General features: G+C 35.3%; 1 protein-coding gene across 3 annotated transcripts in view; it reads left to right on the top strand.

The window, feature by feature from the left end:
• The window catches only part of Cpeb4 (cytoplasmic polyadenylation element binding protein 4), a 70,383-nt gene extending 62,747 nt beyond the window's left edge, over positions 1-7,636 (top strand). For all 3 annotated transcript variants that reach the window (XM_004644830.3, XM_004644827.3, XM_004644828.3), the window contains 2 exons: positions 670-851; positions 3,244-7,636. In XM_004644830.3, the coding sequence (XP_004644887.1) occupies positions 670-851; positions 3,244-3,471 (410 nt within the window). In that variant the 3' untranslated portion in view covers positions 3,472-7,636. The remainder of the gene's footprint in view (positions 1-669; positions 852-3,243) is intronic.
• Positions 7,637-13,505: the final 5,869 nt, after the last annotated feature.

Raw genomic sequence — 13,505 nt, 5'->3', positions numbered from 1 at the left:
AAAAAAAACAAAACAAAACAAAAAAACAAAACTCAGAAAAGAAAGTATGTCCTTAAATTTGAATAATTTGATATTTAATAATATAAGTGACATAAGACATAAAATGAATGCAAATGCTATTGTAAAAGTATAGTGTTTCATGATGAAAATGCATCACTTTACTGAAAAATAGGTGATTAGCTAGATTATAGGGAAAAGGAAGAAGTGAATTGGAGACAGGTTAGAAGGTCCCCCAAATGTAATCTGCTAGATGTTTTTCTAGTGTTTATTTAAGTATTTATAGTAAGTAGTATCTTACTAATAAATGTATAGCAGTAAACAGTATAGAGCAGATGAATGGAGGCACCAAGCCCAGAACTGTCACATACTTATAAATCTGTCACTTTGAACAAATGGATCATACTTTCTTTCCTCAGCTTCCTCAGGAAATTGCCGCCTACTTCATAGGTTTATCATGAAAATTGAGAGAATGTATTATAAAATAGCAAAGACCTGCTCATAAAAATTAATGATTAACCCATTGGGCAATTGGTTATAGCAATGGGTTTGATTTTAATAATTTTTACCATGATGTGAATTCAGTGAACAAATTAACTGCTTTTGATGAAAACCTTGGTGAGTGAGATGAATTTTTCTGATATCAAATATCTTTGCTCATTTTTTATTTAGTGGAGCTTGCCATGATTATGGATCGCCTGTATGGAGGTGTGTGCTATGCTGGCATTGATACAGACCCTGAGCTGAAATACCCAAAAGGAGCTGGGCGAGTCGCGTTCTCTAATCAACAGAGTTACATAGCTGCTATCAGTGCCCGCTTTGTTCAGCTGCAGCATGGAGAGATAGATAAACGGGTAAGTCCTAGACTACATTCCTGAAAATTCTAGAGTGGTCCTCTAAGTATTTCATTGTTGAGACCTATAAAGTTAATTAGATGTGTGTTATAAGAATTTCCTGTGAATTTCTTCTCTTTTAGTTCTTTGAGTACAGAATAATATAGTTACTTTACTTGAGTTAATCTTTCCTAAGTTATTCATTCATTCCTTCATTTGGTTGATAAAGATTTGCTGAATCCTGTGTACTGAATATATTAGGGATACAAACATGAACACACTTAGCATCTTCCTGGTGGTGTTGCTGTTTTATCCTGGAACAATCATTATTCCATAGTAAGCATTATTTTTAAAACACTATACATTGGGCCGGGGAGATAGCTCAGTAGAATAAGTGCTTGTCTGGCAAGCGCAAGGACCTGAATTCAATCCCTGGTTCTGCCAAAAAATCCCAAAAAACAAAATAAACAAAAAAACACTATACATAGAAACATTGAATTGATTCATTTCTAGGACTATCTCAGAAAGCTTTCATTTAAATCGATTAAGTAAAATAAATCATCTTTTCATTTGTAGTCTGTTTTTCCATCTAAAATTGGGTAGTAATACTAAGCATTGTTTTTAGCATCTTCAAAACTTCTCTTTTATTAGGTTTTTCTCTGATTCACAAGACCGGAGAAAAACCTCAGACTTTTTCTTTCTTTCAATGCATTTCATATTATTATAAACCTAATAACTCTATGTTATGTTTTATATTTTTATTCACATACTTATTTTTTCATGTTTCATACATTCAGTAAATGTTTTAGTGCCTAGGATAAGCACCCTTGATCTCCTAAGTATGTGTTCTGGTACATAGAATCATTATGCCCATCCACAAACTGTTTAGGGTGAGATAGGAAATGAATACCAGAATATATATCAGCTACATTACTAAATATAGTATTTTGTTCAACTGAGAATTATTTTTCATAAGTAGTCCTTGAGGAAGAAAGAACCATGTTGTTTTATATTCTGGCGTGAGCTCTTTCTTTCATGGAACGCTGACAGTTTCATTAGCATTGACATTGATATCTAATACTCCAGCGCATTATGCCCAAAAGTCTTTATTGATTGACTTTATTTTGCTGTCTTCAGTGTGAGATATAGAAACTTTTTAGTGAGTTGTGGCTTACACTCACTGTTTATGTTTTGTGTCAGATATATTCTATTTCAGTAGCAGTAACAACTTTAATACTGGTCATCCTACAATATTTTGACCACGTTAAACAAATATGCATTATAAACAAAAAGAGGCAAGGTTAGTTGAAGTATACATTGACAGACCTAATTACTTTTTTTTTTTAACTTTGAAAAACATGTACATCTTGCTGCTGCATTCCAACATAAACTTAGGAGTTGTGGGGTTCATAATTAAAAATTCAGGCTTAATTTGTGTCCTTTACAATGAAGTCCTTTGGTCAGTGCACTGTAGAGATGATGGAGCAGCCTGGGAACCCGTAGCCTGATGGTCTCATTATGTCTGCTCTTCCTAGTCTTCCATGTCACTCTTGTCCTTTGGTTCATGGCTCACCTTTATCAGGACTCCTTGTCAGAACTGGATGGGCTGAGTAGTAATGATAGCTTGGTGTGAGGGAGTTTGAGCAGGAGCCTCTCTAGGACTAAAAATAACCAACTCTTTTCTAGATGGTGAGTTAATAGCCAGGTTATTTTTAATGCTTAAGAGGCTCAAATGACAGGTTGGCCTATGGAACACTGGACCAAGCCCAGTTTAATAAAGTTACCTTTGACTTTTAGACTCAAGTAAACCATTCTTGTTGACAACAAAGCTAGGTTTGAGATTGTGAGTACCATGATTGAGTCTGGTTTAACCAGAATTCCAGGTTATGATTTTAACCCGAGGTGTGGGCTCTGTAAATAGAAACCCTGAGCCAGACTTTGTGCCAACTCAGAGGCTTGTGATGTAGAAGTCACCCATCTTCCTACCAGTTGGAATCTTGATATTCTATTTTGTGGAGCTTGAAAGCTCTGAGTTGATTTTGTTTAAATTATAATTTCACATATGAGAAAATTCCAGATCCATGAATTAAAGTGAGGGTTTGTGTCTGTGAAAACTCTCCTATGGGTTTAATCTCACCATGTTATGAACAGTTGGCCTCATATTGATTTTAGAAGAAATCCTTTTTCCCCTTTGAAGAGTGTATATTTAATAACAAAATGTAAAGTAATGAATATAAAAGTTGAATAAGAAGTTCTTAAAGATGTACTACTTTCATTTCTGTAAATGAATTACTGGCACTTCCAAAGGGAAGGCACAGATTTCAGCTAGTGGATGGAAATGCACTGTACCTATAGCAAGAATCACTTTGTCCAGTCACTGTAAAGTGTAAACTCTCTTATTTTTTGATTACAGGTGGAAGTTAAGCCATATGTCTTGGATGATCAACTGTGTGATGAATGTCAAGGGGCCCGTTGTGGGGGAAAATTTGCCCCATTTTTCTGTGCTAATGTTACCTGTCTGCAGTATTACTGTGAATATTGCTGGGCTGCTATCCATTCTCGTGCTGGCAGGGAATTCCACAAGCCCCTGGTGAAGGAAGGTGGTGACCGCCCTCGGCATATTTCATTCCGCTGGAACTAAAGGATACCTAACTACAGCGCTCATTTTCAGGCCTCAGAATAAGTGCACTCTTCTGTTAATTCTGACCCCTTCTTCAATCTCTTCACGCTGGCATGTCCTTTTGTAGCGGTGTGTTACTCAACAATAGTATAATGAAAAGAATGACCTATAATATAGGTGTTTTGTAGATTCTTGTGTCACTGCAAATACATATGAACTCCTTTTTCATATTACCATCATGTTGTATGGAAGTTTTATTCTCTTGTGTTGCTAGAGACCAAGAGGATCCAAACTTCCTGCAGCATTTTCTTAGAGGAGAGAGAAATATTAACAGAGAAATGAAACAATAGAGTATTTTGGGTTTTTAATTAAATTATTGTTAATAATATAACATATAAGAATACTTTTATTAAAATAACCGTGCAACAATAACACTATTGGTCTATCCTGACAGTTTTTCCCCCAGGGAAGTGCTTTTGCCTTTTTCCTTCCTTTTCTTGTTTCTTTTTTTCCATCCCCTTTTTAGTCTTTTAACAGCAATGGAAGAAGTTAATAATTATTAACAGGAAAGAGCATGTCAAAACAAACAAATGCATGAGCAAGATTGAGCAGCATTATAATTAATTTTAAGGGTTTGAGGGCTGAAGTTAATTTCACCATGCCTCAAAGTTATTAACGACATCAGAAAAAATAGTGAAGTAGGCAGAGCTAGGTTTATTTTCTTTTAAACACTTTCGAAAATTGAGAATGTAATATTTGGGTAAATTATTACTGAGGGGAATGCACTTATTATTTAACTGACTTATCTGTCACAGCCCCAAGAAACCTACCAAAGCTAGAATTCATGACAACTGGTGGGATACTAGCATTTCCTCTCCTAAAGAACAAATGTACAAATCTTATTTTTGTTGATGCATAAAATTCTGTATCCTAATTCACTAACACTCATCAGGTGTCCATCAGCCTTTGCTCTCCATTTTGACATTAACAACAGATCTAGAGATACCTCAAGGATATCATTTTTGATTTTTTTTGTGTTACAGTACACTTGTAGCCAAAACCAGAAGGCAAAAACAATACACAGATTGGCTGCTAATTGGCTTACTTTTAGATTTAAAATTACTTTGGATATCCTGTAATTTAGTTGTAACATAGAAAATGGGGAAAAAACAGTTTTAAAAAGTTAAGTAGTTGCAAAGTGTTTTGCACTGTTGAAATAAGTAACTGTGTAAATCTGTGCAAAGGTACGTATGTTTATCTTACTCTTCCTATAAAATAAAATAACATTACAGTTTCAGAACTTAGCATGGGACATAGTCAGTGTTTGAAGTGCCAACTTCATCAAGTAATGCATGCTTTATTATAAATAAAATTCTAGCTTTGAAAGGCATTCTTACATGTTTGAACAGTATGCTTCAGGAGTAAATTTAAAATAGTCTCTTGGAGCTCTAGTCATGGAAGTAAATTTTTTTTTGATTGACATTCTCTTATTAATGCCCTATCCATCATTCAAAGGATTATGGCCTGTATGTAAAAACTTTTAAAACAAGCAAAGAAACAAACAACCTAATGGCAATCTCGCTAGTTATGCTACCTAACAGTACCATCTTGGATCCTTCAAAACCAAAGACTTGCCCCAGCAGTGCTGTGGAACCACCTGGTTGGTGACGCCTACTGATTACCTTTAGGAAAAGCAGTCCTTTATTTTTAATTCAGGCTTTAATGAATTATACCTGTTTAGTTCCAAAGGTCAAAATGGAGACATTTGCTGTCTAAGAGTCCAACACAGAGAGGGAACTGCTTTTAAAGAATCCCCTGCAAACAGTGAAGCAGTCATGCGAATGGAGGGTGCTCTCATGTAGCTGGTCAGGGACTTTTTTTTCTTTTCTCCTGAACTACATGATTCTAATTGGAATGTTCATTTGCCTCTTTTTATTCCTTTAAATGCTTGTAGGTGGCTTGGGGTGTGCTATCGTGCTGTTCCTACTCAGTAAACAGGTGTGATGAGTTAACAAGAAATAACACTGTTTGACAACTAGCTTTGAATAATAATTTTTCCCTTTGTACATGACCTGCTGAATTTCGGTACAGTGTTTTTGTAGCTAACTTATTTTGTCATGCACATAATGTATATTTGTTATGCACTACTTTTGTATATCTTGTTTTTCCAACAGTGAACATTTTTAGGCACACTTTTCACTGACGGGATATCTCTTTATGCAATACCTCAATTTTTCATATTGCAAAGAGTAGCTTTTTGTACTTTTATTACTGAGAGATCTTCATATACTTCATTTTTTAATATAAATAATTTTAATAAATTTTATTTTCTTATATTCTGCTTTTTATACATTTCAGTGCTCTGCATACATTTTAAATTATGAATGTTGTGCACTGGCAATGCTATTTTAGAGTCTGCAGAGAAGAGAAAGCATGTTGCTTAAACATCCTTCCCCAGCACCAGCTATTGGTGTACCTATAATTTAAGAAATAGTATATATGAAGTCACAAATTAATGAAAAAAATTCGCATGAAAATGACAGATAACACTGTAGTTCCTAAAAAAAATTAAATGCATAAAATAAGGTAGAAATTTAAAATAACAAAATTGTCTACAGGTTCTTACTAAGTTTTTAAACTTATTCATAAAATGCAGACATTTTTGGTGAATGTTTAGCCATTTTTAATCTTAATAAATTGATGTTAAGTGTTTGATTCAGAGATGTCTGCTCTTTTAAATTACATATAAGAAAAAAATAGCCTGCCATGGGACAGGTGTGTAATGTTAGTATGCATGACTAATGTAAGAAATTGTTATTCTACTAATATTTACTTGTGATTGTGTGACAAGCGTGTTTACAGATTATTTGGTTATACTTCAATTTACAGGGCATACACAATGATTATCTATTACTCTGAACTTTATTGATTACATGTCCTTCAGATTACATGGGATTGTAGTTGGGAGTTACCATGTAACTCAAACATAATTAACATGTAATTAGTTTACAGATTTTAGGGTATCACTTCAATTTACCAAGCATGTAGTTCTAGCGCACTAGCATGGCACCAGCCATGTACTTACAATGTAGTTACAGAGTAATTACATGGTTATTTTTGCAATGTAAAATAAAGTGTTTCTGATTATTTTCTATGTAAAGAAACCCTCTCTTTCCCCCCTTCTTGTCCCCACGCTTTGGTATAATATATATACTTCTCCATACACAGACCTCTGCAGAATGCAAAATAAAATTTGCAGTGAATGAATTTAGCATTTTATGAGAGTGCTGTTGGAAAGACTTGATAATTCACCCCTTTTGTTTTGAAGAGTTGAATCTTCTGTTAAAAGGTGATTTAAAACTTGAATGTGATGAGTTGTGGCAAGTTAACTTCAAGTTATGTGCAATACTTATTTCAAACTTTTGAAAGATCTTTGCAGTGTAATTCTTTGTTTTTAATTGCAGACATTTAAAAATGTCATTTTCTACTGTTAAAGAGTAATCCTCTTTCTTGCTGGTGTTTCTAAAGAAAAGAATCAGAAATCAATCTTTCTACTAATGTAAATTTGAGATTATTTTTAAAAAATGGAATAAAAGAGGTTTTGGTCATTTGCTTTATTTTATTATCTTATTTTAAAGCTACTGTGATTGATAGCATTGTAAGAATTGGGACAATATTGTATTCAACTGTTTTATTTTTTATATTTTTAAAATTTAAAGTATAATTAGTTTTTATAATTTTCATCAGATTTTTGTTATATTTTTTGGAAGTGAAACTTTTAGCAAGTGGGTGTCTAGTTTTTACTAATCCCTAATTTTTTTCCAGTGTATTGCTCATATTATCAGAAGGAAAAGTTATTTAAGTATGTCAGTTAATTGTACTACTTGGCTGAATTTCCATATAGTTTTTACTGTGTATGGGGAGGTTGTAGTATTTATTATAGCATTTTAAATAAGGGTAATTCATTTTTTTATTAAAGTCATTTTCACGTTAAGTTCCTATTTTTGTATGTTCTACTCTTAAGTTATATAACACAGTTCCTTTTTTAAAAGAGTTCATTTGTTGAAGTGCTAGTGGAAAATTAATGTTATTAAATAGTTTGCAAATGACTATTTATACCAGTATGCATATAATTTTTAAATATTTGTAATGTGAGATGTTGAATGAATAAAACTTTTAACTCAGATTTCTTTTAATAATCTTATTTCTTTTCAATGTAAGTGGATAATACTTCCATGGTTAGGAATGTAGCATTTAAAAAATATTAGGAGTTACTATTGGGTCAAGGCAGAACAAACCAAAATGAAAACCTGTTCAGTTCAGAGCTTGTGGTAAGTAGTCTTTTTTCACAGAAGCCTGTGAGTGTCTGCAGATTGTGGCCTATTGGGCCTGTGCCATTGCTTCACATGCTGCCCCGCAGAGTTCTTTTTATTTGAAGTAGTCAGTGTGTGTGTGGAGGATAGCAGCCCTGCTTAAGGCCAATTGTCTAAAATAAGTAAAAGAACAAATGTTTGTTTCGGGCCTAGGATGTTTGTCAGGGAAGAACCTTGATTTGGGCCACACCCCTCAAAGATTTAAAAACAAGTCTCTTTTTTTCTTTTATGTGCGTGTGCTAGAGATTGAAACCAGGGCCTCATGCATGGTAATCATGTGCTGTACCACTGACCTACAGCCCAAGTTGGAAAACAAATGCCTTTGACTTTGAACTCCCAGTTCCTGCATAGACCTTAATGTCATAGGATATCACTTCTCTGGGATAATAATCCCTATAGTTTGTGACTTGAAAGTATTATGTTTGATTTGGTATGTGCATCATGTAGACCATAGAATACTATAGTGTGTTTATATATTAAGCTACATTCTCAAACTTCTAAGGATCAATTGCAAGAAGATCTAATGTCTGAAAATACTTGTTTTGTCAAATTTAATATGGTATCTGCTCTTTCTTGCCAAGTGTGTAATATTCTCAAGATTAGAAGTTCTTGTCCTCTCAAATGGATGGTGAGACCTTTTCTTCTGAATTGGCTTTCCTCACATGCAATTTTTCCTGCCACTGGAGACCTTGAGGGGAAGGAAGGGCTAGACCAGCAGTGCTTGGGATTCTTAAGAGCTCTAGTTCACGGGAACTCTGACAAAAAGCATCTCCTTCTTGGATGACAAAACTCCAAAAATGTGTGTTCAAAGTTCAGTGAAGGGCTTAGCCCTGAGAGGCCCCTGCAACATTTGAGGCAGGGGCAGCATTCAGTTGCTGACTTCATGGTATCCCCAGGCATCCTGGAATGATTTCAGCATTTTAAGAAGAAAAAAAAAGAACATGACTATATTTAATTTAGTTTGGGAAATATTTATTTTAGGGAAATGATGCATCACCTATAAATGAGGTAGCAGCTCTATTTTGATGGAATATGGAGGTTCAGTAGCTCCAGTTCCAATCACAGAATGGTGTGTCTGTGGAGAGGATTGCTGGGCTGCTTTGCCTTCTTGGTTGTTCAGTACCTACCCAAGAAGACAGGTTCTCAAGTTAATTGAGGTTGAGAACCTCTCTTGATAATACATTTGCGTTCACACCTGGTTCACAAACTAAGAACATTTAAGTTTGAGAAACACTTTTGAAATCGTAAAAAGTCATAAACCAGATTTTAAAAATTAAGGAATAATTGGAAGTGCCATTGAAGTGAGTTAATATTTAAGAAATAATTTTCTCCCTAAAATATGACAATAATGAGAAGAAATATTTGTTTCTCAGGTTATGATCTTTGTTTCTCAGGTTATGATCTTCAGAGGACTAGGAAAATCCTTTCCAGAGAAATAAGATAGAATAGGATAGTAATACAGTTTAGAAAAACTGCCTATTTGTTTATTCAGCTTATTCATTTCATCTAAGACTGAATAAATGATTCTGTGAGCTGCTTTTTTAAAAGACAAAAATAGAAAAATTCTATCATGAAATATGAGGTATTCCACTTTTGGAAAGCTAAAATAGTGCTTAGCCTACTAAGCCTTTGAGAACTTTGATACTATGAAGAAACTTAATTTACTTAAAATTTCTTAGGATACAGACTCCATTTACAGGTAATGTATGATTCCCATGGAGTATCCTACTGTAATATTTTAATATGTGTAATTATTTTGAGAGGCCTTAGAAACCCCACTTTGTTTTTGTCACCCCTACATGTGCTCTGCTAGGTTCTGTTCAGCTTTGTTTGGCCCCTTGTTCATTGTATCCAGAGCCGTTTCCAACATCCACATCTATTTTACTGAGCTTCTAGCTTTTAACCTCTGTTAGAAGCTATCCCATTTCCAGTTAATTCTCCAGAAATTCTTTCCTCTTTTCCTACTTCAGAAGAGAAAAAGAGAAGTTACTCTCAAAAGGAGCCATAATTTTTCAAAACTATTTTGGTTATGCTATTAACTGGGTTGGGCCAGCCTTCATTTCTCCAAGAGCCAGAAATGATACTTCAGACAAGCAATAGGGTCTTAAATCTGCCAATACTTTGTTTCATTTCTTCAGAATTTTCCTTTGCAAATTTGCCTCAGCACTGCCTTCCCTTATGCTGTCAGGATAGGACCCTCTGGCTTTGACTAAACTCTTAACAATTCAGAACCCTTATCTAGCAGTACCAATTAGAGAACATTTTGTTTTGACATGCCTTGAGTCTTCCCAGGATATTTTCAGTTCTAATCTTTTTCTAGCAAATTGGGTGTCACTGTTGGCCCTGTCTTATTGTGACTCAGCATGGTGATCAAAGCTGAAAATGTAGTTTGTTTCAAAGAAGTTAAAAATGAACAGCAGCCTCTAAATCCAGAATGCATGCAAGCCACCAGTGTTTTGTGTTGCGTATAATCTGATTGTCAGTGAAAAACTGCTTGTGGGTAGGTGGGGGTGGAGGATGGTGAATCAGAGAATCTGAACGCCAGAAGCTAAGCTTGAGCTTTCTTTATCCTCTTCGCTGGAGTTCTATTTCAGGAAGCAGAGCTCTGATACCATAAAAAATGTCAATGTGATCAAGCAAATGTCACCATTTTACAGAGATTATTTTCAACCCTTCTCCCACTGCCAATACCAAAAGAGAGAAAAAGCAGACAGACATGAGAATGACTCCACAAACCTACTAAAGACAAAGAAGTACTTGAAAGTTGTTATGAAATAAATTACCCAGAAAGAAAACAGAGTGGTAGTGATAATCTGTATCTGAGCAGCATTTTTCTTTTAGTAGGATCTAGTGAAGACCTGAAGCCTTTATATTCAGAGGAAAGAAGACATGGTTTACCTCTCTTATCTGAGCAGCAAATGGCCTGGGCGTTTGTGTGTTTAACTGTTGGAGGAAGGTTTGATTCCAATGACCTTCAAGGGGCAGAGTGGGAATAAGATGGGAAAGTGGGATAGCCTCAACTATTAGATCACTCTCAGCACTCCTGACTGCAGTGACTGAAGATTTGGTTCTGAAAGTGGAAACTAGGAATTGCTGTGCACCTGTTACATCCTGGACACTTAACACGTATTGGCCAGGTGAAGCTTCCAGAAAGTACTGAACAGAATGCAGGACTGCCCATGGAGATAGTAGGAGACGTGCGCAAGGCTGTACAGCTAAGAGATGGTGACACTTAGATTCTCATTCTCATGTATCCAATCCTGATTGGTGCCCTATGACTTAACTGCCACTGGCTTAGCAAGAATCAAGATTTCTTTCTAAAATTATGTTTTGTTTTTAAAAATTTATTCCTAAACCTAATATGGGTCCAAGTGTTATATTTGAAGGTCCAGGGAAAAGGTGATAAACCAAGAGAACAGATTTGGTTGTGAGTCCTAAAATGAGATCAAATTCTTAACTATCAACTAAGAGATTTGCCTAAAGTCAGAATTAGTAGGCTTCTAGTAAAGTGGTGGTATGGATGTCTGAATTTTTTCAATGCCAAGTGGCTCAAAGCTACCTCTACAGGTCTTATTGGCTACACAGGCTTGCTTCCCTTAAGACCCATGTTTGTGGTTCAGTGGTAAAAAGTTGGATATACATTTTTAGGAGCGGAGGCAAAGAGATTAAAATATCATTACTATTCACTTTGAGGGCATACAAACTTTTTAGTACATGTTCTTTCTTTCTGATTCAATCACCAGGAAAATAGTCACCAATTTAGCACAGGAAACAAGGAAAAGAAACTTTTTCTCTACCAGTGTAAACCTAGGATTTCCAGAAACAGGTCTAGAAACAAGAATTATAGTACCTACTAGTACACATATCTGGTATTTCCCATGTACCAGATACCAGGCATTGGGTTACTGATGTCCTTGCCCCTTTTGTCAATTGTACCCACAATGCAATGAGATAGATACTGTAATTATGCTCAGTATAATGTGACCAAGATTTAGAAAGATTAGCAAATTACAAAACTGCCATTCAAAATCAGACACACAGATTGAAGGTCTTGTTTCTCCCCACTCCTTATACAAATTTCTATTAAAATTTCATTTTCCCTCTGCATTAAGATATCAACAAGAAGGGCTAGGGAGATAGCTCAGTGACATAAGTGCCTACCTGGCAAGCACAAGTTCCTGAGTTTGACCCCCAGTATCCCCCCCAAAAAAACCCAAGAAGTACTGAAGGGTTTCATATCATTTATTTTTTTATTTTTTTCCATATCATTTATAAACTCACCTAAAAGTAATTTATCCTTCATTTGATTTGACAAAGATACCTTTAACAATAATGTGATGGCTGTTCTTTGTGCTAGTTATATCATCCCACAAATTATTAGGGACTAAGAAATGATCCAAGTAACCTAAATCGGATGGGCCTAAGATACAGTGTCTAGCTAGCTGAGTGAGAGGATGTAGACTGATAGGTAGATGGATGAGAATGACCTCTACATACATCATATATTAATGCAAAAACCCATATTTATGGATATACATGATTTTCCTTGATCTAAGAAAGGATTGCCTTTTTTTTTTTTCTATAGAACTATCATTGAAAACATGTTTGGTACAGAAAGCCAGCCCTCCTCTTATGCATCTCATCCTTTGATTCTCTGTATGGTCTCTGTGATTTCACAAAAATAGTTCTGAAATTCAGAGGAGTGGAACTGTAGCTTTGTCACTGGTATGTCCTTGTGAATTTTAAAACAACACTTGAACATTTCAGTTCTACATGGGAATATCAGAAGCATGAAAATAGACTTCTGCAGAGAATTTGTATTCTTGATTTTATATATATTTATGAACGAGATAAAGTATGTGCCATTTTTAGAGCTCTGGAGCCCTGGAATGCACAGATTTGATTTCTGCCACAGCCTGAACAGCTGTTCTTGAACAGATGTGATTACTGTACAGTATAGCCTAGAAGATCCAACTTAGAATGCTGGAACCTAGATTTATAGTAAATCATCCTTTTGAGGGCAATGGTCAGTCTGTGGCCACAGTCCTCAGTGACTTTTTTTTTTTAACCAGTCAAAAATTGAAATTAATAAAGTGAAAGCATAAAATTGGAAATTGGAAAGCATGCACATAGGATTAGACATTGTCTTATAAATGTCCAATTTAAGTCAGGGCAGCAGCCATTCCTAAGAGCTATTATAGAGAGTGAGTGTGGGGGAGGGTGGGCTAAATGAGTAGGGAATATGCTAAGGGTGAAAGAGAAGAAAAGTGGAACTCAATTATCAAAGGCAACTTTCTATCTGGAATCCACTAGTAATGCACACACACATACATACATACACACATACACACGCACACATGCGCATACAGAGACATACCCATAACAGGTTATTCTACCCACCTTGATATTTACCTCTGTCAGCCTGAGGCAGTTCTGCAGGGATGGTGTCATCCATAAAGGGAGAAAACTGGAATCCTTGTTTTTTTTTTTTTATGTTGACTGTATATTTTAAAAAGAAAAAGAAAAAGCAGAGCTCCATAATCTTTGGAAGTTGGGATCTATACTCTGGTCATGAGAGCAGTGAAAGCAACGTCTTGTCGCAGCCAGTACTGGGGTGAATGGCAACTCTGGTTATCACAATCACTGTTGCTGCTTTTATTACCTATTTGCTTACAAACTTGG

The sequence above is a fragment of the Octodon degus genome, unplaced genomic scaffold (assembly GCF_000260255.1).
Source record: "Octodon degus isolate 3935 unplaced genomic scaffold, OctDeg1.0 scaffold00212, whole genome shotgun sequence".
NCBI lineage: Eukaryota > Metazoa > Chordata > Mammalia > Rodentia > Octodontidae > Octodon > Octodon degus.
This window is presented reverse-complemented; position numbering and strand designations above follow the sequence as displayed.